A 27,982-nucleotide genomic window follows, 5' to 3' on the forward strand; every position below is an offset into this window, starting at 1 on the left:
CCCCGCCCTCCCCCGCCCATCTTTTGCGGAGAACAGCAAGCCACGCCCCTCCCGAAAGGCGAACTTGCTCCTATTAGAAACTTAATACTTCGCTTAACTTTTAGTGCAGTTTTATCGCCGCGTTGAGCAAAGTACCCCGCAATTCTGCCAACTTCACGTGCAGTGAGATAAAGGCCGGTTTACAATTGTTAAAATATTTAAAAAATAAAAACAAATACAAAAAAGAAACCAACCCAGAATAAACTAACCCCAAAATAAATAAATACAAAAATAATAAAATAATAAACACAAAATAAAAATAAGCTAACCCCAGAATAATAAACTTCCTCAAATCTATTTCGATTCCTGATTCCTTCAGAAGTCGAAGTAGGAGTTTACTTTTTCATTGATTTGCCTTTCTTCCTGGGAAATATCTTTTTTTTAACCAATGACGTTCCTGGCACGGTAAGAAACCTTTTCCTCTCGCTGCCCGTAGATGGCGCTGATCGCTCTTTCCGGGTTTTTCCGACCAAGAGATAAACTGCGCGCAGGCGCACTCTTCTTTTCTGCCTCCTGGGCGAAAGGCTTGGGGGCCCTTTTCTTGACTAGGGGGAGCGGCACCCTCGATTCTTCTCTAGGGTTAGGATGTGGAAACTGTGCCCGGCCGATGAGACCGGAGGAGGTAAGCAAGAACACTAAGCGGGTGGGGGTGGGGTGGGGGAAAGGTAAAGTAAATAAATCTAGACTGCAACACTCCGGATTATCCTTACGTGGCAGGACAAGAGAAAATGTGGTGACTGCTTTTGGTACCATTTAATGGTCTGCCAGACTTTTGCGGGTCAGATTGCTCGTATGACACGAGTTTTCATATGTGGAATGGACTTCTTCCGGCTTGGTGCCTGTTTACTCTGCTGCGTTCTCTGTTGTCAAATTATTCTCCAAAGCACCAGAGGGACGGACAAGAAACAATGGTTGGAAACTAATCAAAGAGGGGAAGCAACCTGGAATTAAGGAGAAACTTCCTAACAGTGAGGACAATTAACCAGTGGAACAGCTTGCCTCCAGAAATCGTGGGTGCTTCATCACTGGAGGTTTTTAAGAAGAGTCTAGACCAGGGGTCTCCAACCTTGGTCCCTTTAAGACTTGTGGACTTCAACTCCCAGAGTTCCTCAGCCAGCTTTGCTGGCTGAGGGACTCTGGGAGTTGAAGTCCACAAGTCTTAAAGGGACCAAGGTTGGAGACCCCTGGTCTAAACCAAAAGACTTCAAGCATAGCTGTTGGAGAATTCTGGGACTTGAAGTCCACAAGTCTTAAAGCTGCCAAGTTTGAAGACCTCTGAACTGGCCAGTCACCTATCTGAAATGGTATAGGTTCTCCTGCTTGAGGAGGGGGCTGGACACGAAGACCTCCAAGGTCTTTTCCAGCTCATTTTAGATGGATGGACTTCAACTCCCAGAATTCTCCTGCCAGCTTTGCTTTGCCTTGCTGGCTTGGGAATTCTGGGAGTTGAAGTCCATCCCCCCTTAAAATTGTCACGGTTGAGAAACACTGCTATGGACATCAACTCCTAGAATTCCCTAACCATCCAGCATGCATGAAACATTCTACTTAGATGAATTTAGCAAGTTGGGTGGATGAAGAAACTGAAGTAGCGAGTTGAAGTTCAGACTTGTACACCTAAAGTCAGCAAATCAAATTTATTTTGAAATACACTTCAATGGAGTGCACTCTCCTTAATCCTGGGCATGGATTATGTGAGAAAGGAGTATACGTGTGGATGTGCTCCCGTGCCTACTTTTGGGAAATAATGCAACAACTTTAAAAATGATCTAGATTAATGGTCACTCAGAAGTAGAGAGTATGATATAGAAATAGAGGGCCTTGCATTGTTGGAGTAGTTAGCCACAAAAGAAATTTCAGTTTAAGTTGTGAGATATTGGATTATGATTCCCCCAGCAAAATAACTTAAGTATTTATATGGCAGTGCAAAGTAAACTATCAGTGATTGCCACTTTGAAGATAGGAACAGAGAATTTGGGGCACATGAAATATGTCCCCACTGATATTATTATTACTAGATTTGTCTTTTATGCGTGTAACATTGAATATGACCATTTCCTAAAATCTGTCTAGTAATCCATCCATTAGTTCAAAAGAAATAGGCTGAGCTTGCCAAATGGTTGCTAATTTGTGGCTCACTCAGGAGTGTTAAACTTGCAGCCCACAGGCCAGATGCATCACACCCTGGCCATGTCCATCCCCAGTTTAAAATTGCGACACATCAAGTGACGGCAACATGACACTGGGAGTTTGACAGTAGGCTGCAGCTGTCAATGGGGACTTTAGTTTTAGCAACTGTATAGTGACAATGGGGACTTTAGGAGTCCGCCCAAACAATAGTTCTCTTTTTTCTGAAAAAATACAGTCCTATTTTTCAAACTCATAAATAAAATTTATCCTGACATATATTTTCAATCTTTTTTCCTCTACCATTTTTGAAAGAACAACTACGCACCAGTAGAATTATTCTAGTTTAATAAGCATATAGGTGAATTAATCTTTTGTATATGGAACCATTTTGTTCTTCTTTTTGTATAAGTGGGGAAAGAAAGTAGGAAACTATAGTTAGCTCTGTACAGTAAGTAAAGTCAAGCTTGACTCCTGGTAACTTTATGGACAAGTCCATGCTTTGGGAAATAATATGGAAGTGATTTTTCACTGATGTCTGGGATTGGTGGAGGGATTTTCCAGTTTTAATTTTTCACTTTCAATCTAGGGATCACCTACTGGTCTTCCATCCAAGTACCAATTAAATACTTACAGTATCTTTTTGAGATCAGTCAAGTTCATTTAGGTGGTTCTCAGCCTAGCTGGGCGATCCAGTGAAGGCTACCTGGCAACTGCTTGCAGGGATCCCTTCCATATTTACACTTGTGTTCTGGAATTTTCTCCCTCTGAGAGGCTTCCTATACCACCTTTAGCTCCATCATTTTTAAAATGAATATGTTAAATTTGTTCTTATGTGTTAAGACGTATTTAATTAGGCATAGTTTATTATTGTATGCTCCAAAATGGCTTGGGATAGTAGAAAATAAGAAACATTATATAAAACAATTAGATACAACAATTTCAAAAACTGAACCTTTTATTACAATCTTGTTCAATGAGATATCAAACTATAGTTGATAAATATATGCATATTCAATGAAACGTTAAAATTTGCCTTTATTTAGTTTCAGTCTTTTAGTAATTTCACACTGTACGTTCTTACAATGAATGTTTTTGTTGCTTATGACCATTCTTAAAACTAACATTTTTCTTTAATTTCAGGATCGTCGTATCGGTTTCTAGTTGGTGTTGAGTATGTTGTTGGACGAAAGAATTGTGGAATTTTAATTCAAAATGATCAGTCAATCAGCCGAAGTCATGCAGTTTTTACAGTTAATCATCCCCAAGTGAATCTTGTAAGTATCATATTCCTAAATTTTCTGCCAAATGTGTCCTGGGCAGTTATACACTATATAAAAGCATGTTTTTTTTAAATTGAACATTTGTTGACTTGGAACAAATCGTATTAAATGCATCCTGATGGCATTATAGAAAATATACAAATCATGTAATTTGGATCTGAAACCACTGACAGAAATTATATAATTTGGGTCATTTAGGTGACAATATTCTGATAGCTTGTTGCAGATGAATATGATTCATTATACCTCTTCAGTCAAGCTTCATTTCTTAGAAAGGTTTTTTATTGCAACATCTTCATATAAAACTGTAACTGGAAATAAAATATAAGCTTTCACTTTGGCTTTATGATTAGAAGCATTTTATTTTTTAATCAATTATAGTCTCTTATTACCTCTGAACTGGTTGGTCCAAACAATCCATTTCAAGCCATTATTTAATATCCTGATTTGTTTGACAGGTTGTCCTCAACAACAGTTCGTTTAGTGACAGTTCAAAGTTCAAAAAGTGACTTAAGACGGTTTTTCATGCTTACAACCATTGCCTTATTCTCATGGTCATGTGATCAAAATTCAGATGCTTAGCAACTGGTTCATATTTATGACAGTTGCAGTGTCCAGGAGTCATGTGATCAGCTTTTGCGACCTGACAAGCAAAGTCAATGGGGAGGCTAAATTCATTTAATCATGTTAACAACCACAATGATTCACTTAACAACTGTGGCATGAAAGGTCATAAAATGGGGCAAACTCACTTAACAAATGTGAGTTTGTTAGTAACATAAATTTTGGGTTCAATTGTCATAAATTGTGGATTACCAGTACCATAACTATACTTAAGGACTCAATTTAAGCAACACAATAATTTATTATTTGAAGGCAGGGCTGGATTGTGCCATTTTTAGCAGCTGCACACAGGGAACTCAAGGAGCTAAGCCATTAAAATAGTTTTTAGAGGTTCATCCAAACTATCTTTCTAGTTGATTATGCTTAAATTTCAAACCCATTCCTTAACTTTTTATATATTAGAGATTAACATGGCTGCCAAGATAAGACTGTTAATACTAGAAGCAAATAATTTCAATTATGATTTGCTGGTTTATCGTGTAAACCAAGGGTGTCAAACTCACGGGCACAGGTCATGTGAAGATCAGATACATCAAGTGCTAGCCTGGCCCCCACCCAGTTTAGTGAAGGGCAAAAACGTCCTGATACATCGCGTGACACCACCGTGATACCATGAATTTGACACCCTGGTGTAAATAGTGTATTGTGTCATTCTAATAAAAAAAAATAATTTTTAATAATAAAAATAATAATAATTCTGAAGTACTATTTAAGCAATTGAGGTCCTTGGTGCTCTTGGAGCTTGGTTGTGGTTTTTTTTCATACTGATAATGTTACATAATTTGGTGATAAAGTGTCTACAAGAAAACAACCAAGCTCAGAGTACCAAGGACTCCACAATAAAAATAGTATTTTAATGGCAAAGAAATGGTAATATATATGTAGAGCTTTTTTTCTTTCATTCAGTTGTATCCAATTGAAGACTGCCTGGACAAATTCCTGAAGTTTTGTTGGCAAGACTTTTGGAAGTGTTTTGCCAATGCCTTCTTCCTAGGGCTGACAAAAAGTAACTGGCCCAAGGTCATCCAGATGGCAGAACTAGAAATAATTCTTTCAGTTTTCAGCCTGATGTCTTTAACCACTACAGCAAACTGGCTTTTGTATGAAAACCAGTAAAAAAAAAACACATTAATGTGTAGTTTGATCTTTTAATGATGTTATTTTTTTAAAAAATAGGGGGTATAGCTAGTAGAATGAATAGGCTTGCTATCTTTGAAACCTTAAATGCTATGAGCTTTTTTGTATTTTCAGAGTCAATCTTCATCATTTCCTGAATTAACTTTAAAAGATACTTCAAAATATGGTACCTTTGTTAATGGAGAAAAGCTACACAATGGTAATACCATAACATTAAATACTGGTGATAGAATCACTTTTGGAGTCTTTGAAAGCAAGTACAGGTATGATAGATTTTTGCTAATCTTGAAACAATTAAGGGGAAATCTACGAGTTTGCCGTGTATTTCAGACATGATAGATTATGGTTATGCATGAATTAAATGTATACAACAAAATAATGTTCATAATTGTGAAGCTTATAGGGGACTGTATTTCGCTGATAAAAACAAAGATTCAGTTTTCCAATTCTTTTAAATTAGATATAAAATTATAACCCTACATAGATTAATTTAGAAGCATATCTACGGATTCAGCAGATCTTATTGCCAAATAAGTGTTAGAGCTTTACTAGGAAACGAGTCTCCATGAATTCAAGAAATCATCAATGAATTTGGCTGTTTACACTTGTCTGTGTTCCTTTTTAAGGAAATGTTACGGAGGAAGTGAGGGCTTCCAACTGCAGGCAGCCTTAATGAAAGTAGATTGTTTGGACCCTTGGCGACCAGGGTTCAAGCTGGGATACACCACATTATACTGGTCACTGTTGAAGATGACTTATGGAGAAACCAGTATGGGGGGAGTGCAACCTTGCTGATCTTTCTTGATCTCTCAGCAGATTTCAATACTATTGATCCTAGTATCCTCCTGGAATGTCTCCAAGGATTGGAGTGGTTGGCATTGCCTAACAGTGACTCTCCTCCTTTCTGAAGGGCTGATTTCAGCTTGTACTGAAGGAGGAGAAATCTGCCCTGAAGCATCTATCTTGTGAATGCTGCTCTCTTCAATCTACTTCTTTTTAATATTAGGGGATTTGCCAGCACAAAGTTAGATTTCAAGCTATACATCTCACCTCAGATCCCAACAGCTAATGTATTTGAAGTGCTGGAACTGTGCCTAAAGAATGTCAGGGTTCAGTTGAAGATGAATGTATTCCAATTTAATCCTTTAGAGGTGAAGTGGACTTAGCAGTTCCATATTTGGCTCTGAACGGGTTCTATTCCCTTGTTCAGAAATGTTCCATAATTTAGGAGCTCTCCTAGAATCACAGTTCCTGCTTAAAACAGGTGTGACTAAGATGGTATTTGAAGCTATATATTGCTTGCCAATTGTACCATTCTTGGAATGGTAGACAGTTCTTCTCACAGTTGCTTACACCCTAGTCAATTTCTGTTTTAATTACTCTGACTTGTACATGTGGCTGCCCCGAAAAGCATTCAGAAACTACAGTTATATAGCATGTATCCTCCTAGGCTGTGATGGATGAATCTTGATATTCTTAGCTTAACTCCACAGCTTTGGGAGCTGCATTGGTTGTCACTTGACTTCAGTGTTCTATTTAAGCTGTTGATTGTCACCTTTAAGGCCATACCTGACTCTGGATCTGGACTACCTTTTCCTTGTTTCATCTTCTTATCCAACCACATCAAACAGGGTGAACTCCTTTAGGTGCTATCACTACCATTACTGTGCTAACAGATGGTGAGCTGTTTGGCATTATTTATAATCAAATTCTGTTTTATTGTATTTTGCAGAGTAGAATATGAACCACTGATAGTGTGTTCTTCATGCTTAGATGTTTCGCAGAAAAATATTTTAAATAAAAATATTCTTCAGCTGGGTGGCCATGTAGTAAATGAATGGAATGAAGACTGTACCCATCTTGTCATGGTTCTAGTTAAAGTTACTGTGAAGGTGAGTGACACGCAATCAAATGGAGGCATCCCAGCAATGGGCACCAGAAGGGTAGATGGAGAAAAATGTTTTATTTACACTCTTCACAAGATTTTTTAGGAAGTAAGTCCCATATGTTGATCTGCATAGGAGTGTAGGCTTGGATGCCTAATAATTCATTTAATTGTTTGTTTATTGATGAAATTTATTTGCCACCCATGTCATACCCAACAACTATATATAGCCACCCAAAGGAAGACAAAAGGGATACTTATGGCATACAGTACAGCTGTCATTCTTCCTTGTTTAATAAATGATATCTCTGGGTGAATAATATTAGGATATAGGGACATTTCAATGTTAAAAATATAATTAACTTAATATAAACCATCTCAATGAAGAAATCATAGAGAAGGTCAGAATATATGCTCAAGAGAAATGAATGAATGAATGAATGAGTGATTCATATGTATGTAGAAGTTGAAGAACTGAATGGGATGAGATATTTAACAGAGTTGCTGGCACTGAAACCTCTCGGTGGGGGGGTGTCAGCATTTTCAACTAATTAATTTCAACTAAGAAATTTTAATCAACCAGGGACATAGCCCAAGAACTATGTGTATTCTAATTCAAATCATACTTGTTTGCATAAAAAATATTTTCCAGAATTTTTTTAGAAAATTTTCCAATTCATATTTTTCCAGAAAACCCACATATGTAATAGTGACAGTTGAAAATAAAGGTAGTCCTTGTTTAAGCAACAGCCTAGTTAACAACTGTTTGCAGTTATGACATTGATGCAAAAAGACTATAAAGCAAAGGAACTATTTATTTATTTATTTGTTCACACTTTTATACCGCCCTATCTCCCTAGGGACTCAGGGCGGTTTACAGCCATATAAAAGGTAAATATATACAGAATAAAACATTAACTTAAAAAACTTATTACAAAGGCCGAATATTTAAAATAGGGATATAAATAAAAAACCCCATTAAAACCAGATTTAAAATTTAAATATTTAAAAATTTAAAAATTCTAGTCCAGTCCTGCGCAAATAAATAGATGTGTCTTAAGCTCGTGGCGGAAGGTTCGAAGGTCAGGAAGTTGTCGAAGTCCTGGGGGAAGCTCGTTCCAGAGGGTGGGGGCCCCCACAGAAAAGGCCCTTCCCCTGGGTGTCGCCAGTCGGCACTGCCGACGGCACCCTGAGGAGTCCCTCTCTGTGAGAGCGCACGGGTCGGTGAGAGGCATTCGGTGGCAGCAGACGGTCCCGTAAGTAGCCCGGCCCTATGCCATGGAGCGCTTTGAAGATCATTACCAAAACCTTAAAGCGCACCCGGAAGGCCACAGGCAGCCAGTGCAGTCTGCGCAGGAGAGGTGTTACGTGGGAGCCGCGAGGGGCTCCCTCTATCACCCGCGCAGCCGCATTCTGAACTACCTGGAGTCTCCGGGTGCTCCTCAAGGGGAGCCCCATGTAGAGAGCATTGCAGTAATCCAGACGAGAAGTCACGAGAGCATGAGTGACCGTGCATAGGGCATCCCGGTCTAGAAAGAACTATGAACTAAGATCTTACGTCCAGTGGCAGTTGCACTTAGCAACACTTTGTTTAATGACTGAATTGCCAGTCTCAATTGTAGTTGCTAAACAAAGACTACTTATATTGATGGGAATCCTTTTGTAGCAGAATTTGCTGCTATATATTGTAAAATTAAGATATCTGCTGGACGAAATAATGCAACAGTGCAAATTGTTGTACAGTGATTATAGAATTTTATTATAGGATTTCTGTTCCTTTTGTAAGGGAATCTCAGTTTGGAATATAATCCAATGAGTGGGGGAGACTGAGAGGGAGTACAGAGGACAAAGATAGAGTGAATCTGCCTCCATTGCATTTTAACTTCCCAGAGGCTGGTGGGAGGATCTGCTGGCTGTGAGTGGGGAAGATTGAGAGGGAATACAGACGACAAAGGTAGAGTGAACCTGCCGCCATTGTATTTTATAGTCAATAAAGTTTAGAAGCCTCTGGTGGCTCAACAGACTAATGCAGTCTGTTATTAACATAGCTGCTTGCAATTACTGCAAGTTCAAGTCCCACCTGGCCCAAGGTTGACTCAGCCTTCCATCCTTTATAAGGTAGGTAAAATGAGGACCCAGATTGTTGGGGGCAATAAAAGTTGACTTTGTATATAATATATAAATGGATGAGACGATTGCTTAACACAGTGTAAGCCGCCCTGAGTCTTCGGAGAAGGGCAGGATATAAATTCAAATTTTTTTTTAAAAAAAGCAGGATGGTTTGTACTAGGCTGAGGAACCTGAATTAAGATCAGAGAGACTACATCTTTTGTACCACTATGAATTATTATTATAATTTCCCACTTTTGTTGTAGACAATATGTGCACTGATTTGTGGTCGACCAATTATGAAGCCGGAATATTTTGATGAATTAATCAAAGCCATTCAAGCAAAGCAACAGTTACCACTGCCTGAAAGGTAATAAGTTCTAAGGTACATCCTCATTTCTAAAAAGTTTTAATGTTTCATTGTATAATAATCTACCAGTTAATATTTGCTGAGATTACATTCGCTTTCCAAACTACTGAAGTATGCCTTGATTTAATGTAATTATCCAAGGTACATTAATCATGTGCTATATATTGATAGTGCAGTAAAATTTTCTAAATCAGGTTATAATACATTTTAATTAGTTTTATGTTGGGTATGTTTTTATTGTATATGCAGTTTTGTTTAATTGTATTAGAAATTCATTTTACGTGAAATGAATTTATTATTATTTCCTAAGAAAATAGCTTACATTCTCCTATTGATTATTTATGGCCTTTTGCTACTGAATGGCATTCTTTCTGCAATTCAGTATTTATCTAGGCAGGGAACAGTAAAGCATAAAAATACTAATTTAAAACAATAGGCGGATCAATAATGAGACAATGATATCCATGTGTATCCTAGTATCTTTTAAGGATTAAAAGTCCAAAAAGCCCAGCTTCTTATATCAATGAAGCTCCTGGATTTGATAAACCTCAGATGATCTAGTTCTACAAATCTAGGGGTAGTGAAAGATATAATCTTGATGGTAATGGAAGATGAATTTATCACAAATTTTTGTTTCTGTGTTTTGCCAAAGCAAAGAAACATTTCGGTTTTATAGACCCAATTTTAGTCTGGATTATCCTAATGAATGGTTTAAATTAGTAGACAAGCAAGGAAGACCGCAAGTTCTTACTCGTCTTGATTTTGAAACAAGTTTTAATACCATTGAGAATTACATATTTCTGGACTGTCCTTAAATTTGAGGTAGACAACAAGAGGATAAGGTGATTTTACTCCTATATTTCATTTTCATTCCAGAAAATACTTTTGTAAATTGAGGATTGGCATGTATATGTCCTGCAGAGTTTCATCCTGACTTTAAAGAAACAGATTTTTTAAAAACATCTCCAAAGCAGACCACATCAATTAAAAAAAAATTAAACTCTGCTCTCAGTTTAGAAGCTAGGTATATCCCTTGATGAACGTCCTCTTTTAATTGAAAGTGTGACATTATTGAAAGCAATATCCAGAGCTACTGACATGTAACTTTACTCTATTATTGTCTGTAAGCATCACAAAATTCTTAGCATGTAAGGTGTAAACATTTCTCCAGGGGGCACAATAAAAATAGCTCTGAGTTGCCTAGATTGTATTTTAGTGTATTTAGTGTATCATTAAGTGTTATAGCTTATTATTCTTTATGAATGTATCTTTTCTTTTATGTACACTGAGAGCATATGCATCAAGACAAATTCCTTGTGTGTCCAATCACACTTGGCCAATAAAAAATTCTATTCTATTCTATTCTATTCTATTCTATTCTATTCTATTCTATTCTATTCTATTCTATTCTATTCTATTCTATTTTTACCTGCCCTATTATAGATTTCAGGATTTTACTCAGCCATTATACTCAGTTCCAATAGAAAAAAAGCTGAATATCATCTATTTATTAATAACAGATCTTTCTATAATTCCCAGTCAATACTTCATGGAAACAGAAAGATTTCTCCTTATATTGTATGCTATAATTGTCCACTGAGAAAGTAACAGAACCTGCAAAACAATTCAGTTGGTATTTTTGAACATTGTGAGAAGTCAAAAGACTTAGCTTGGACCACCACTCTCTTTCTGGGTGAAGGTTATTGAACGAAGGGTACATAATGTTTTGAGAACTACATATTATGCCTTCCTGCTGCAATCTCTTTGGAAGTGTTCTAAAAAAAGGGTGATCTACTAGTAATTGGAATAGTCTGATCTGAAAAAGGACTGTTACAGTATAAACTATTTATTACAGTTAAAACTTTGTTTCAAAGTTGGGTCAGTTAAACAGCATACTCCATTCGGATGAAAGAATGCTTCCAGAGAAGTTGGAATGGCTAAAGATGGGTTCATGGGATGTAAAGGTTACAATATTTGACTTTGCAAACTTCCACTTATCAGGCAGCCTCAGATGACAGCATCTGGCTGATCTTGTCTGGACTTAAAAGCTAAATAGGATTAACCCTGGTTTGACTGGTGTGGAAGATAAGCAGATAATATCAGGCTAGACTGGAAAATTGAAGAATGTCCTGGAAAAATGCAATGGCAAAACATTATTGCATCGCTGCCAAATGAACAACATGGTTATATCCATGTAATCGTTGGGAGTCTAGATCAACCATCTTTAACTTTTTCACAAAAAGATGGTCACAGTTGTTTCTGTTTTGAGAATCTGTATGGGGTTTCCATTAAAATAGTCATTACCTATACCTATATTATCCCATTTTTTCTTTATGAGGACCATAACATAATTAAAACATTTTTCCTGGCGGTTACATAAACCGCAGTGGAAACATATTTTCATTGTCATTTGCACTTATTTCTTATTACAGGCTGGATACAACTCAGCTTAATATAGATTTCAATTTGCAGTGTATATATTACATTTATGATACAGGGCTATGTGCACTTTGGGGAGGCAACCAGGTATTTTCAATTATTATAAGAATATCATTGGCTTAATTTCATCAAGTTGCCATAGAGATCTCTACAGTAATATCTTCAAGACAGTATAAGTCTTTTTGAAGATAGGTATACTAACAAAGATTTAAAAAAATACTTTATGATTATTTTTGTGTAGTAAATAATATTCTCTAAAATATGAATATATATATGTATCCAATTTCACTGTATATTAATATCTTATCAGCAGAAAAGCTATGAATTTGAATGTTACAGTTTGGTCAGATTTGATAATTAAAACTGAAGGGAATATCACTACAGAGGAGCTCATATTTGAACACTTTAATTAAATTTCAACATCACATATCTTTTTCGGATCCATCAACTTTTCCTCCCATAAATGATATATTGTGGATACATCATGGAATCCCTACTAGTATAATGATGAAGATGTTGACTTGTAGTAGAAGTTATAAAGTAGAAAAATGTGGGTTAGACAGCACCACCACCAGATGGATTCGTAACTGGCTGACCAACCGCACTCAACGTGTAGTCCTCAACGGAACTACATCCACATGGAGGGAAGTATGCAGTGGAGTACCCCAAGGCTCTGTTTTAGGCCCAGTACTCTTCAACATCTTCATCAATGACTTGGACGAGGGGATAGATGGGGAACTCATCAAATTTGCAGATGACACCAAGCTGGCAGGAATAGCCAACACTCCAGAAGATAGGCTCAAGTTACAGAAAGATCTTGACAGACTTGAACATTGGGCGCTATCTAACAAAATGAAATTCAACAGTGAAAAAAGTAAGGTTCTACATTTAGGCCAAAAAAACAAAATGCACCAGTACCGTATATGTGGTACCTTGCTCAATAGTAGTACCTGTGAGAGGGATCTTGGAGTCCTAGTGGATAACCATCTAGATATGAGCCAGCAGTGTGCAGCAGCTGTTAAAAAAGCCAACACAGTTCTGGGCTGCATAAACAGAGGGATAGAATCAAGATCACGTGAAGTGCTAGTACCACTTTATAATGCCTTGGTAAGGCCACACTTGGAATATTGCATCCAGTTTTGGTCGCCACGATGTAAAAAAGATGTTGAGACTCTAGAAAGAGTGCAGAGAAGAGCAACAAAGATGATTAGGGGACTGGAGGATAAAACATATGAAGAACGGTTGCAGGAACTGGGTATGTCTAGTTTAACAAAAAGAAGGACTAGGGGAGACATGATAGCAGTGTTCCAATATCTCAGGGGCTGCCACAGAGAAGTGGGAGTTGGGCTGTTCTCCAGAGCACCTGAGGGTAGAACAAGAAGCAATGGGTGGAAACTGATCAAGGAAAGAAGCAACTTAGAACTAAGGAGAAATTTCCTGACAGTTAGAACAATTAATAAGTGGAACGACTTGCCTTCAGAAGTTGTGAATGCTCCAACACTGGAAATTTTTAAGAAAATGTTGGATAACCATCTGACTGAGATGGTGTAGGGTTTCCTGCCTGGGCAGGGGGTTGGACTAGAAGGCCTCCAAGGTCCCTTCCAACTCTGATGTTATGTTATGTTATGTTATGTAGTTCACCATTGGCCACCGAAAAATCTTGGATGGTTTTTGAGGCAATCACTCTCTCCCAATCTAACCTATCTCAGAGTGTTTTAACTGTGAAGAAAAATTGAGCTCCTGAAGAAAGGTGGCTATAAAGTAGTCCTTGGTTTATAAGTTACGATTTTTTATAACAGTTTCCTCTGTTTTTAGATTTTTTCCACGAGTTGATGAACCAAGTATTGAGAATGAAAACATAGATATGACCAAGTGTCCTAGAAGAAGAACTATTTTCAGAGGAAAGTTTTTTATCTTTCTAACGGCAAAGCAGGTAAATGGCTCACTATTCAAAGCCTTGTCTAGCCCAAGGAGCTAAGGGGGGTTGGAATGGATTCATTTGTGGATGAAAGACCACCAAAAATCCAATGACACTGGGATTTTCAGTGGAAAAAAAAAATCATGACAGAGAAGGTACTTGCAATGTGAAAAATGCCAAGAAACCAAGTTGATGGGGTCTTTAGTTTTATTCAAAGACTGATAAAGAATTAAGGGTATTCTTATGACAGAAGTTTTGTTTATAGTATAGATTAGGGGTGTCTGTTGTGACCCAGGCCCAAGTAGGTAGTAATAAACTTAGTCCGTGGAAAAACAAACAAACTTTATTCGAATAGCTGGGAATTACTTCATTCCCAGCGTTGTTCAACTCAAATGAATGCCTCCCAACACAAATTCCTCAGTTACCTTGCAAACCTTGGTCCAATTAGGCAAACTGCCTAAGGCCCTTCCTGGCAAAAGTCCAGAAGCCACAAAAACAAAGACATAGACGAAACAGAAGACAAAGCAGAAGACGCAGCTACAATGTAAGCCGCCCTGAGTCTTCGGAGAAGGGCGGGGTATAAATGTAAACAAAAAAAAAAAAAATGTTGTTTTCCGGCGAAGCTCAAACGCTGGTGCTGGTCTGTTTTAAGCCTTATGGGAGGGGGCAATCATCTCTTGGCCCTACTCCCGAGTTGTCCTCTCTGCTTGAGCTGCTCTTGCCTTCTGACAAGGCAATGCGTGCATTAGGAACAGGTTCCTCCTGTTCCTCTGTCTCACTACTATCAGTCTCTGAAGGCTCTGAAGTCCGTACCTCACTTCCTGATGGCCCTGGCCTCACCTCAGCCTCATCGCTATCTGACTCTGTTGCCAGCTCCGTAGGCTGCTGACGGACCACAACAGTGTCTAACCATGTAACTTTAAGATATGTGGACTCCAAATCCCAGTTATGCTGGCTGGGGAATTCTGGGATTGAACTCCATAGGTGTTAATGTGCCAAAGTTGGATACCCCTGGTATAGATTTATCTTACTTTTAGATAAGCCCACATGATATATTGTGGCCCTCTTTTGAATTTTTTATTTAGAAAATAAAGTAGTATAGCATGTATTAGATTTTCAGCAAGGTTAATGTACTGATTTAATTGAAAACAACACTCCACTTCCTAATAGGAGGAGCGAGGAGCAAAGATTTCTGGAGATCTCTAGAGAGTAAGACCTCTAGTTAAAAAAAAGATGGCTCCCTTCATGTGAATGATGAGTGGGACTAAACTTTAGTGTAGGTTGAATGACTGTGGTAGAATATGTATGTGATTACACCCAAAGGCCCTTCACACAGACAGAATATCTGAGGTGTCCACTCATTCGTGTAGATTCCCCTCACTGATGTTTTGGGTTTTGAAGAGATGGAACCAGCTTCATGTGAATGGACCAGAAATTATTTCAATAGATCTCATGAATATGTTCAAAAAATTAAGTTGACCAAAGCATATACAGTAACATTAAAATTTGATAGAAATCTAGATGTAGTTTGTGGTCATTATAAAGGCGGGTAACAAATCTGATTCCATAATAGATAATTGCATATATGTGCTATGTATGATCTAAAAGGAAAGGTTTTTAAATTTCTTAGAATTCTGTCTTTGAGTTTCAATCAGATATTTGTTTTGGTTTATTTAAAGTTACCTGTTGAGTTTCACTCATTAATCAAAGGTAAACAAACATGCAGTTTTTTAGGGTCTTGTAACAAACTGCCTGAAAGAAAACAAAGATTCAGGACTTGTTCTTATATTTATGGCTTTGAGGACTTTTATGCTCTGGGCATATATATTTTCTCTCTTATGTTGCCTACTCATATTATTTTACCATACAGCACTCAATTATTAGGGTGTATTAGCTCCCTATTTATTATCTACCTAGACAGCAATTATAAGAAAGTATCGTTGTAGACCGAACAAAAGAATATATCACAACTGCACCCAAAATTTCTTTTGCTAAACGAGACAGTTGTTAAGTGAGATTTGGTCCATTTTATAACCTACCTTGTCACATTTGCTAAATGAATCACGGATGTTTGTTAAGTTAGTATTAAGTGGTTATTAAATGAATCTGTCTTCTCTATTCACTTCGCTTGTCAGAAGGTTGCAAGTGGTGGTCACAGGACCCCAGGACACTGCAGCTGTCATAAATATGAACAAGTTGACAAGCATCCAAATTTTGATCATGTGACAATAGGGCTGCTACTATAGCTGTAAGTGTGAAAAACGGTTACAAGTCACTTTTTTCAGTGCTGTTGTAACTTTGATTGTTCACTAGAGCAAGGGTCTCCAACCTTAGTAACTTTAAGGCTTATGGACTTCAACTCTCAGAGTTCCTCAGCCAGCTTTGCTTTGAGAGTTGAAGTCCACAAACCTTAAAGTTACTAAGGTTGGAAACCCCTGCACTAGATGAATGGTCGTAAATTGAGCACTTAACTGTAACTTAACATTTGTTTATTGCAACTTAGGCCTCAAAATGACTAGCATGCATATGTATGTATGTATGTATGTATGTATGTATGTATGTTGCACAATACCAGCTCAGTTCTTTAAATTTTATTTCATTCCAGCATGCCAAATTGAGTTCAGCAGTTAAGCTCGGAGGAGGAGAGGCAAGACTGCTGACTGACGGAACAGAATATGCTGCTGCTTTGATAACATCTAACACTTGTGTCATTGAAGTAGGCTCTACAAACTCTCAACCATCGGTTTCTTCTTTGGACACAAAATGGATTGATAATATCACAGCTGCCTTGCAAAGGTGTGGCTCACTGTTTATAATTCAAACAGAATTGCTGAGTCATCAACATTTTGTGATATGGTACAAAATTAAAAACATAAAGGAAGTATTTATCTTACGCCGTAGTTTATTAACTTGTGCAAGAAACTACTATTAGAATTTGATTAAGAGTTTTTTCATTTCATCGCACAATTTGCTCCAAAGATTCTAGATTAGCTTTTGCTGTATTTAGTAGGAATTCTGAAAGTTTTTGCTATGCAACCCACTATCAGTTGTACAGAGAAATGTGTTTTTACAGAATAAAATTTTGAAATATTTTAAAATACACTTTCAAGATGACGCATAGGCTTGACATTCTAAGATTCCATGTAACATACTAAGGTTCCTGTACCCTCCAAAACCTGAAAATATGTACTCATTTACTATCAAGGCTTTGGATATAATTGTCCAATGTGAAATAGTAAAAAAAACTCACAATTGGTTGATTAAAAGAAAGAGCCGTGGTGGTGCAGTGATTAGAATGCAGTACTCCAGGGCTAACTCATTGCTCATTCCAGGAGTTCAATTCTCAGCGGCTCAAGATTGACCCATCCTTCTGAAGTCAGTAAAATGAAGACCCAGATTGTTGGGAGCAATATACTGCCACTGTAAACCACTTATAGAGGGCTGTAAAGCACTGAGAAGCGGTATATAAGTTTAAGTGCTATTGCTGTTAATGGGTTGACCAGTTACAGGAAATCCTTTTTCATTTTTTCATAAGAAACTTTAAGTTTGAAAAACCGGCACAGTTGTGGATTTTAGACTTAAAACTACACATTAAAAAAATGAATTGATTCCTTGTATTTCAAGAAAGCATTTTAAAGATTAGGGAAAGATCTAGGAGCCTACTTGAATATTTTTGTGCTATTCTGAATTCTAGTATGGAAGTCTGTTTTTAAATGTTTTTCTGGATATTTTTAGATGAATGATACTTTTTTTGATAACACGTTTTATTTCTGTTAGGAAGAACTACAGAACAATCTCAGAGGCAGAAATCGGTTTAGCAGTTATTTTTGCATCTACAGAAAAATACTGTAATCCTCAAATTTCACCAAGTGGAGGTAACAAAAATACTTTTCCCCATTTTGTTTTTTATCTTTTCTTATTAGTCTTTTGTTTAAGAAATTGATATTGAGTCAATAGCACTAGGGTGGCTGTTTACCTGTTTTACTAAATTCCAGCTTGGTTTTATTTTTAAATAATGTGCTACATGAAAGTAATTTTCCTCTCCCCCCCCTTCTATTTTTTTCATGAATTTACTCAACAAATTATGCCTAAGCAAACCATGCTTAGCCTAATTTGTAAAAGCAATCCTTGTGAACCCAATCTTTTCATGCATTTGCATTTTATTTCTAGAATGTAACCAGATGGTCTTTTTTTCTGTTTTTATGCATTGTGTAACCCCCTCCAATTACTTATGAGAGCAGCACACTTGAAATTCACTATATATAGCAAAAAGTGAGTTTTGAATTACCAAACCCGTCAGCATTCACTAATCTCAGAATTTCTGAAATAATTTCTAATTTCCTTCCATATAGATTTCTTTTTGTTACATCTTTTTGTTAAAATAAAACTTGAACTTTTTTCAAAGACTCAGGATGCCCAGCAACAGTTATAAATCTCAATACATTAAAGTCATTTGAGGAAAAAAGAGGAAACAAATTCATATATAACTTCCTTTTTATACAGTAAAAGTAATTATTTGATTTTTCTCTTTTTTGATAAAATATTTCAGAAGGGGGAAAATGTTAAAAGTTGATATTCCAAAGAATATTTTAATGAATAGTTTCCTAATAAAAGATGTTGGTGAATAAAGCCTGTTAGCCCAAAATTTAATTACAATTCAGTTATAGCAGCAGCCACTCCTACTATTCATGTTTTCCACTGGTGGGATTCACATTTTTTTACAACAGGTTCTGTGGGCGTGGCTTGGTGGGCATGGTTAGGTGGGCATGTAACTGGATGGGCGTGGCTAGGTGGGCATGACTGGGTGGGCATGGCCAACTCGACAATTCAAGGCAGCATTAAGACTAAGATACACTTTACATATAGAATGAAAACATAACTGGAATAGTAGGAATAACATGTTTAGTATTTTTTACTTAGTAACTTGTAGACATTCCGTATTCTGTAGAGCAAATACGAGCGTAAGTATTGTAACATAATACTGTATATAAAAATAAACATAAAACCAGAATTATATAAATTTAATTTGCATAACTCTTATGAAATGGTTGTTCATTCTAACTTCATATCTAAATTGCAGATATAAAAACTGCTGCCCTGGCATCCCAGGTCCCTGAACAAAGTCAGTCTCAGAGTGTGGCAGTGGAGGAAACAGTAATGCCTTCCAACCAAGAGGATATCAGTGGATTTGTAGCTGACACAGAAATGGATGAAGTGATGGACACATTACTGTAAATTATCTTTCTGAAATTCTTTTTAGTTGCTTCCAAAACTGTAATTTCTTACCTCTTCAGTAACTATATAAGGGGGCATCTTATATAGTGTGTGATTTAGTGTAGTGTAGAAACATCTGTGAATGGACTGGACTATAGACTAGACTAGACTAGACTAGACTAGACATGGAATGGAATGGAATGGAATGGAATGGAATAGAATAGAATAGAATAGAATAGAATAGAATAGAATAGAATAGAATAGAATAGAATAGAATAGAATAGAATAGAATAGAATAGTTGGAAGGGACCTTGGAAGTCTTCTAGTCCAGCCCCCTCCTCTGGCAGGAAACCCTATACCATTTCAGACAAATGGTTGCCCAATCTCTTCTTTCAAATTTCCAGTGTTGGAGCACTGTTCACAACTTCTGAATGCAATTTCAAATGATTGTTTTAACAATTAAACTGCTTGTTAAGGAGAATCTAGTTGTATGGTTCATTCAACTCAGAATCACTTGGCTGAGATGGGCAGTTATAGAAAGTGAGTAAATAAATAATCAGTCAATTGTGGATCGATGTCTAAGTATACAATATATGCTACGCTATACATGAATAGGAATTGGTTGTTGAAGTTAGTTATTTGCAGCAAACAAACTTCTTTTTTTTTTTTTTTTACAAAATAGCAACCTACAACTTAGTATGTCAACATAAATTGCAAGGAAATATTAATTGGGTTATATTTAAATACATGTATTTTACTCTGTATTTTTATATAACCTTTACACTCTAGGCAATTAAACAAAAGTTTTAATTGTTTTGACATATCCCAACTTCTTTGAAATATCATGCAGACATACAATCTTAAATAATAGTCTTTTTCTCATATTAGATAATGGGAAAAGATTAAAACCATTGAGGGTCAGTAAAGAAGCAAATTTTGATAGGGATAAGACTTCAAAATACCACACAGTTTTGTATTGTGTTAACGTTTTCTTAGATGTCAAGACAATGTAGAATTCTTCAGTTATTTCCAGGACTCCATCGATTATAGTTTAAGGAGTGTGTTTATCTCAGTTTTGATTAATATTTTTTTCTAATCTATTTGCTTTTACAGTATAGAATTATCACAAGAGGAAACAAAGCCTGCTATCCAGTCACAGGAAATAATGACTATTAGGGAGACTCCAGAAGGAACAGGCAGTGTAAACAGAGAGAGAATCTTGCCCCAGCTAAAGAAGACGCACCGAGCTGATTTCACCAGTCTAGCATGTCTATCTTCTGAAATTTCAAGTCATAGCAGGAACAGAAAGGAAGATTCACAGCAATTCAATTCAATTAAAAATTACTTTCAGACCACTGTTAAAAAAAGGTATATTAATTCTTTTTCTCAGAATTGAGTCACAAGGGTTTTAAAAAAAGCTCACTTTCTTAACCTTTATTTTTATGTTAGCTAACTTAGTTCCTAAGGTCTTAAAGGGAGCTGTTATTTGATATTTATTCCGATAATGGTTATTACAGGGTGATCGGTGCTTGGTAGAATTTAGAATTGGTCTTGCTTATAAAGCAGGATTAAATGTTAAACACCTCATCTTGTTGAAATATCCATAATTTCTCTAACTGTACCTGTTCAATTATCTATTGTTGACTAGAAAGGTATTTTAAAGTAAGGCCAATTCTCAGTCTCTTTTTTTCTATTTTAAGAGAAAGGAATGAGGAATTAGAAACACCGTTATCAAAACATGCAAAGTTGGATAAGAAGTCATCACAGGTTTCCCATCAAACACCATCTGTTCCTTTTTTGCTACGGGAAAATAATGTGAATTCTCAAAAAGGACAGTGTGCAGCAACACAAGGAGTAAGTGACTCAAACATGGACTCAAGAAAATCTTCAGTAATGGAAAATAACAAGTTAGAGCAAACAGGAATGGAAAATACTCCTGTTGAAATGCCTGCATCAAAGAAGAGAAAGAAAATAGAGGAGTCTGTGGAAGATGAAGCTTCGTTAGAACTTGTATTTGCAAGCCAAGAGTTGGATCCAGAAGAGAATATAGAAGTTCAGGATGAGAAAAACACCCAGAATGTAAAGAAGAAAGTGAAACTGGATCTTAAAGAAACCACTTTAAGAAACAAAGAAACAAAAATAGTAGCCACTAGATTTTTGGTAAGACCTGCTTTTCCTCATGGGATCTATTCACATATTAGGACCTTCAAATTGCAGATGCTTTACTATATTAATCAGTTAGCATTTACAGAATTTCCTTTCATATATCGATTCTTGCATGTAATGCCTTAATTTTGTTCCACAATGTAATGTAACTAGCAATTACAGAACGCACATAAACAAAATATCACATTGTGGTAATCTTTGAATAAATCTAAGCATCTTAAATCACAGTAGTACGGTTGAATGCAATATTTCAAGCATTTTTTTTTCTTGAATTCATGAGCATAAGTGTCGGCTGAGTCCTGATTTTCTAAAAACACTTGTGGGCTTTTAAAAAAATATTGATTATTTAAAATAGGAAAGATTCTTATAATTATTTTTCAATAGACTAGTTCAAGATCGTGGAACCTCACAAGATTAGTGATGATCAAAATATGGGAAGCTTTAGAAGGGGTTTGAATGCAGTCATGGACTATACTAATGGCATCAATGGTTATACTTGAATTGTTTTTACTACTGGGATCAGTGAATCTTGGGTTAGTAAAAGGAGGACGCTGTTGCACTCTTAAGTCTTCTAGCGGGTTTAATAAAAGTAAATGCCTGGTTATTATAAGAAAAGAGTGCCAGGACAGAATAAGCATGACTGTTCTCTTTTTTAATGATATAGTTGCAACTGCAACAACTTTAAATCAAGTTACTAATGAATGAAAGCTAACGTTTTAATACTATCCTTTAAAAATCCAAAAGTACCTTGTCTGTAAAGTGAAGAACTAGGAGCTCTAAAAATGGAGGAGGGCAGGGGTGAAATTCAATTTTTTTTCCTACTGGTTCTGTGGGTGCGGCTTTGTGGGCATGACAGGGATAGGATATTGCAAAATCTCCATTCCCACCCCACTCTGGGGCCAGTCAGAGTTGGTATTTGCCGGTTCTCTGAACTACTCAAAATTTCCGCTACCAGTTGTCCCGAATCTGTTAGAACATGCTGGATTTCACCCCTGGAAGAGGGAGAATGGTGATTATATATGAGCGACATGAAAGGAATCCTCTTGGGAGTATAGGGTGATGACTCACACATTAGAGAAGAGCTGGGGAAACCCAGGTTAAGTTACATCCATTGTACAGCTTTTAGCCAGTTGCTTTTAGCTCAGCCTACCCATAGGATTAGGTGTGGACAAAATGGAAGAGGGGGTGCTATTTATACCCGCTGTGACCTTTTGATGGAAAGGTGGGATCTAAACCTAACGGATAATCATAGGACTAACACAGATTTTGTACAGATATCTACAGGGAGTCCTTGACTTACAACAGCTTGTTTAGTGACTGTTCGAAGTTACAGCGGCACTTTAAAAAGTGACTTATGACCATTTTTCACACTTACGACCGTTGCAGCTTCCCCGTGATCAAGTGATTTAAATTTGGATGCTTGAAGACTGGTTCATATTTATGGCAGTTGCAGTGTCCCGGGGTTATGTGATCACCTTTTGTGACCTTCTGACAAGCAAAGTCAGTGGGGAAGCTACATTCACTTAACAACCGTGTTACTAATTTAACAACTGCAGTGATTCACTTAACAGATGTGGCCAGAAAAGTCGTAAAATGGGGCAAAATCCACTTAAACAAATTTCTCACTTAGCGACATGAATTCTGGGCTCAATTGTGGTCATAAGTCAAGGGCTGCCTGTACAAATATATCTTTTCATTAAACAGGAAAAAAATGAGGAATCCCTTCCAGCAGAAAACCAGAAAGAAGAAATCAAAGAAGAGCCACCAGAACCTGTAAGAAGTGACTCAGATCTAAGGAATATATTCATGTTTATCTCAAGCTACTTCACAGGGTTATTGTGAAAAGAAAATGGCACAGCTGTTTATGGTGCCATGAGCTTTGGAGGAAGGTGGGATGTAAATACAAGAAATGAGTTTAGTAAAAGGTGAATATAGAAGGAAAAACATTTTGAAAATAAAAATGCTTAAAGTGTTAAGCAAAGCTTTTTAAATAACTGTTTCTTACTAAAAACAATATTGGCAAAAAACAATATATTTCTAGAACAAAGTTTTTGTTCTAGAAATATATCTTCATAGTCCAAGCTTCTTTTAATGATATAGTGCCATGATGGCGGCGGGCCAGAGGTGGCACACAGAGCCCTCTCTGTGGGCACTCGCACCATTGCCAACTGCTCTTCTGGTTTACGGCACGCGCATGTGCACTGACCAGTTGGTTTTCGCACATGTTGGAGTGCCGGAAACCGGAAAACCAGCTGGCCAGTGTGCATGCGTGTGCCAGAAACAGGAAGAAAATATGTCATGTGCTTTCTGCCTCTTTTCCTTTCTTGCTATTAATTGAGCATTGATAATATTTCCTAGTTTGGGTATTGAAATATCTGCAAGAAAACAACCAATCTTAGAGAGCGCCAAGGACCCCTCATTTCAACCCTAAGCTACAAATATTCTCCTTTTTTGGCTCTTGCTATTATTTGTCAGGCGATCAAACAGCAATTATTCCACTTGAGAATTAGCAGTATAAAAGGAGATCAATTTTGTTTTATTTTTCATAGGGACTGTTGAAAGATTTAAAAAGAAAATGTCTATTAGAAAGAAAAAGTTGAGACTATTAGATCAGAGGCAGCTAATCAAGAGCCTGAGGGGTTACATGTAGCTTCCCAAATCAGAAAGAGTCCCTAAATTGTACCAACTTCGATGGTTGCTTCCCTTTTTGCATCTAAAATATGTAATATTTTTTTCTTCCCAATTGTCCAAAAGAGCAAGATTTGTCAGAATGACTTTTTCACAGAATGTCAATTTTTTTTTTAAGGGGAAAAAAACCTCTATGTATATTAGATGAATTAGTTGTTAGGAAGATTTCATAGCACATGATTCTTGTATGAGTTCACATTGTTTGAATTTTTCATGATAAAATGGGTTTAATTACAAAATTTGGAGAAATATTGATTTAGGATATAATCCCCAGAGTTGGGGGAGGGCATACAGTATTTCTGGTAATCTCATTAATGATAGAGAAGTTTGATTAGAGTGCCTTTACTAATTGTTCTTTCTTTCTCTCCCTTAATAAGAATCCAAGTAAATGTGGAGATGTTTCAAGTTATCTCCCTAGTAAACTTTTGCTAATGGAATTTAGATCATTGGTTGTTACTCAACCAAAGAAAATTAGTCCTCCAGCAAATTCAAACTACGGGCATCTGAGCAACTTTAAAAAATTTAAAAAGGTTTGTATATTATAACAAGGGAGCCTTGTTCATAATATTGAATTTTAAGAATGTTTGTTTAATCCTGTTATATTCTTCTCTTGGTTTTGCATGTGTACAATTAGTAACTTTTAAAAAGTATTTGCATCCTTTTGTATTTTCTGAATGTTTGCAAATGCAAAAGCATTTTGAGAGATTGCTGACATATACAGGAGCTTTAGTGAACAAATAATATCAAAAATTGGTGTTTGTCTCTTTCATTTCATAAACATAATCTAATGTGTGTCAGTGTGAAAAAGAAATCTTCTCCAAATTCAGTTAGTTCAATTAAAAGGTATGTTGTGTGAGTAGATTAGAAAAGCAAGGCTGAAGTTATTCAAACTGGAGCTATATTAATCCCACAAACTTTTGCTTTCTTCATTGGGTGAAGTTCTCACCATAACAATTTTAGAGGGCTCACTCAAAGAAATTTCAGGAGTTTTCTGTTGTTGTTTTTTAAAAAAAAAGGCATTGTATTGCCGACAATGCAGAATAGGTTTTGGGACTCAGCTGATCTATTGTCAGAGACACAGTCCTGTGATGAAGAAAATTTGAAACAATAATAAATCTTCATAGATGGTTTTGTTCAAATTACTCCAAGGGCACAGCATAAAGTCATCCCGGAAGTCATTTAAAAAAAAATCCAAACCCTCCAGAAATGTTTTGGTCTTTGTTTCCTTGACTAAAATCTGTAATTCTACCACCAAAAAAAATTACAGGTAAAAATGGGTTCAGACTGGTTACCAGGGTGGAAACCACTGTTCACTAAGAAAATTGCCGAAGAGCCTTTTGACAGCTGTCAGGATAACTAGATAATTTGTTTAAAAGTTTAACTTTTGAAGTCATAGATTAATGCTGTTATATATGGCAGAAACCAAGCCCTGCCTACTACAACAAGAACCTAATAGAGGTAGTCTTCGACTTAAAACCATTCAGTCCTTCGGGAGAAGAGCGGGATATAAATACGATTAATAAATAAATAAATAAATAAATTTAGTGGATGTTCAAAGTTACCACACCACTGAAAATATTGATTTATGATCATTTTTCACACAGCCATTGCAGCATCACCAAGGTCATGTGATCAAAATTCGGATATTGGCAACAGGTTCCTATTTATGACAATTGCAATGTCCCAGAGTCATGAGATTAACTTTTGCGACCTGACAAACAAAGTCAATGGGGAAGCCAAATTCACTTAACAACCATGATACTAATTTAGCAGCTACAGTGATTCACTGAACGACTGTGGCAAGAACGGTTGTAAAATGGGGCAACATTCACTTAACAATTGTCTTGCTTAGCAATAGAAATTTTGGGCTCAATTGTGGTTGTTAAATCAAGGACTACCTATACCATTTATCATGCTTGGAAGTGGTGTTTTTTTTTTCTTTCTGATGCAAGAACTGTTTGTGATATATGGGAAACGTGGCTTAGAAAACTTTCCTGACTCAGAACCTGATGATTTACCATAGTAAAAGAAAGCTTTATATCAAAAGTTTTACTGGAGAGTATTAGGCTATCTGTCTATCAGCTGGAGCTGAAAAATACTGTATTTTTCAGAGTATAAGACGCTCCGGACTGTAAGATGCACTTATCTTTTTTGGGGGGAGGAAAACAAGAAAAAAAATCTGCCCATGCCTCCCAGCAATTTTCCTCATTGAAAACAGCAAACAGCCTGCTTTAGTTTCATTTTCAGCACAGTCTGATTAGCATGAGAAACCTTGCAGCAAACAGCGGAGGCCTGTGTGGCAATAGGTAATGGCAATCCCTGCAGCCTGAAAGAGCTTGGGGTCGGGACTGATCCAACCGACAATCATGCTTCTGCTAATCAGGCTGTGCTGGAGCTGAAATGGGCTGTTTGCTGCTTGCTACAACGAGGCAAATTGCTGGGAGGCAGAGACCAAAAAATACGGTGAGTAATTCAGCAAGACAGTGATCCCAGACTAACAAGCAGGTCTACAAGTGTTTGGAAAGTTAAGTCCAGGCCTAAATCTCATAGGAATTTGTTGTAGGGCAAGAAGTTGAGCAATTCATACTAGAAAACCTTGAAATATTATTGCTTAAAACGATCCAGCTTGGAGTAATGGTCCCAAATACATACATGAGAGCTGGTGGAGTGATTCATTTTTCATCCTGGCTTATGTTGTATTGAATTACTTTGTTTAAGAAATAAATGAGGCAAGGTCCAAATTTGCATTTATTTTCTTCTGCTTTGCAACCATGGGCAATAATTAATACTTCTGTTCACACTGATATGCCTTTTTTTCCTGGACAGATAGCTTATCCTGGGGCAGGGAGGCTTCCAAACATTATTGGAGGATCAGATCTGATAGCTCATCATGCTAGAAGAAACCCTGACATGGAAGATTGGTTGAGACAAGAAATAGAGGTAGGAAATACAAACATTTTAAAAAAATCTAAGATAAACACCACTGACATTGTTAGTGCTTAACACACACACACACACACACACACACACATACACCAACCCTCTAATTTAGGGTCATTTTTTAAATGTATTGATAATTTTGTTGAACAGAAATGTTAGGAATATGTCTTGTGGTTCAGACACAATATAGCTCTGTACTGTATGTATGTATTTTGTAAGCCAAGAAGAACAGTAAGTGAATGCTATAATAAAATAGTATTTTAGATAAATCAGGAATCACAGACAACATATGCTCAGAGGCTAGATTGGTTCTTGAGTGTGCCTGATCTAAGCACTCTCAATGCTGTTTGATACAATGTTCTCTGAGAAAATAGGAAACCTCAACTATATAGAAGATGCGTGAATATGATTGATGTTTATGTGCATGATTCTTAGAGATATATTTGCTGTGATTAAGAGTTCTTAGGAAGCCATTTTATTTATTACATTTATATGCTATCCATCTCGCTATCCAAAGCAATCCTGGGCAGCTTGCCATGCAATAAAAATATTTATAAACATAAGAACTATTAAAATTAACAAGAACTAATTAACACACCTTAAAAAAACTATAGAACCTTGTTTTTATTAAACCCTTATTCTTTCTGGACACAACAGAACATTGAGTGCGATTATTAGAGTCTTTCATGTACACAACATGCAAGGATGGCATGTTGACATAGAAGAAGTGGTATTGTGAAAAATCAGAGGGAGCTTATATGATCCTTCCCTGCTCCCTTCCTCAACCTCAGGAAAGGCTTGATATTGCCTATGTTTTCAGTAGGAAGGAAAGATTGTGAATAGAAATAGCATTGTGGTTGTACAGCGTAGGATATTATTTATGAATGTCTCTATTTAAAATTGATATTAAAAATTCTTGCTACTTGTCCATAAAGCAACATTCATTTTTTTTTTCCTAGGAGCAGAATTGTCAAACAAGAGAGGAGTCACTTGCAGATGATCTGTTTCGGTAAGAAACTTATTTTTAATAGTGGAGTCAGTGG

At 36.7% G+C, this 27,982-nt stretch overlaps 1 protein-coding gene across 2 annotated transcripts in view; it reads left to right on the forward strand.

The window, feature by feature from the left end:
* Positions 1 to 521: 521 nt before the first annotated feature.
* Positions 522 to 27,982, forward strand: part of NBN (nibrin) — a 30,029-nt gene continuing 2,568 nt past the window's right edge. Inside the window, exons 1-15 of one of the 2 annotated variants that reach the window (XM_058176952.1) lie at positions 610 to 661; positions 3,310 to 3,443; positions 5,325 to 5,473; positions 6,943 to 7,102; positions 9,471 to 9,574; positions 13,829 to 13,946; positions 16,537 to 16,727; positions 17,709 to 17,806; positions 19,012 to 19,162; positions 20,259 to 20,513; positions 20,846 to 21,305; positions 23,016 to 23,084; positions 24,377 to 24,529; positions 26,826 to 26,939; positions 27,899 to 27,948. In XM_058176952.1, coding sequence (XP_058032935.1) covers positions 625 to 661; positions 3,310 to 3,443; positions 5,325 to 5,473; positions 6,943 to 7,102; positions 9,471 to 9,574; positions 13,829 to 13,946; positions 16,537 to 16,727; positions 17,709 to 17,806; positions 19,012 to 19,162; positions 20,259 to 20,513; positions 20,846 to 21,305; positions 23,016 to 23,084; positions 24,377 to 24,529; positions 26,826 to 26,939; positions 27,899 to 27,948 — 2,243 coding nt within the window. In that variant the 5' untranslated portion in view covers positions 610 to 624. Of the gene's footprint in view, positions 662 to 3,309; positions 3,444 to 5,324; positions 5,474 to 6,942; positions 7,103 to 9,470; positions 9,575 to 13,828; positions 13,947 to 16,536; positions 16,728 to 17,708; positions 17,807 to 19,011; positions 19,163 to 20,258; positions 20,514 to 20,845; positions 21,306 to 23,015; positions 23,085 to 24,376; positions 24,530 to 26,825; positions 26,940 to 27,898; positions 27,949 to 27,982 lie in introns of both variants that reach the window. The other variant, XM_058176951.1, reaches the window with a different exon arrangement.

This window comes from Ahaetulla prasina, chromosome 3, assembly GCF_028640845.1.
Source record: "Ahaetulla prasina isolate Xishuangbanna chromosome 3, ASM2864084v1, whole genome shotgun sequence".
NCBI classification, from domain to species: Eukaryota; Metazoa; Chordata; class Lepidosauria; order Squamata; family Colubridae; genus Ahaetulla; species Ahaetulla prasina.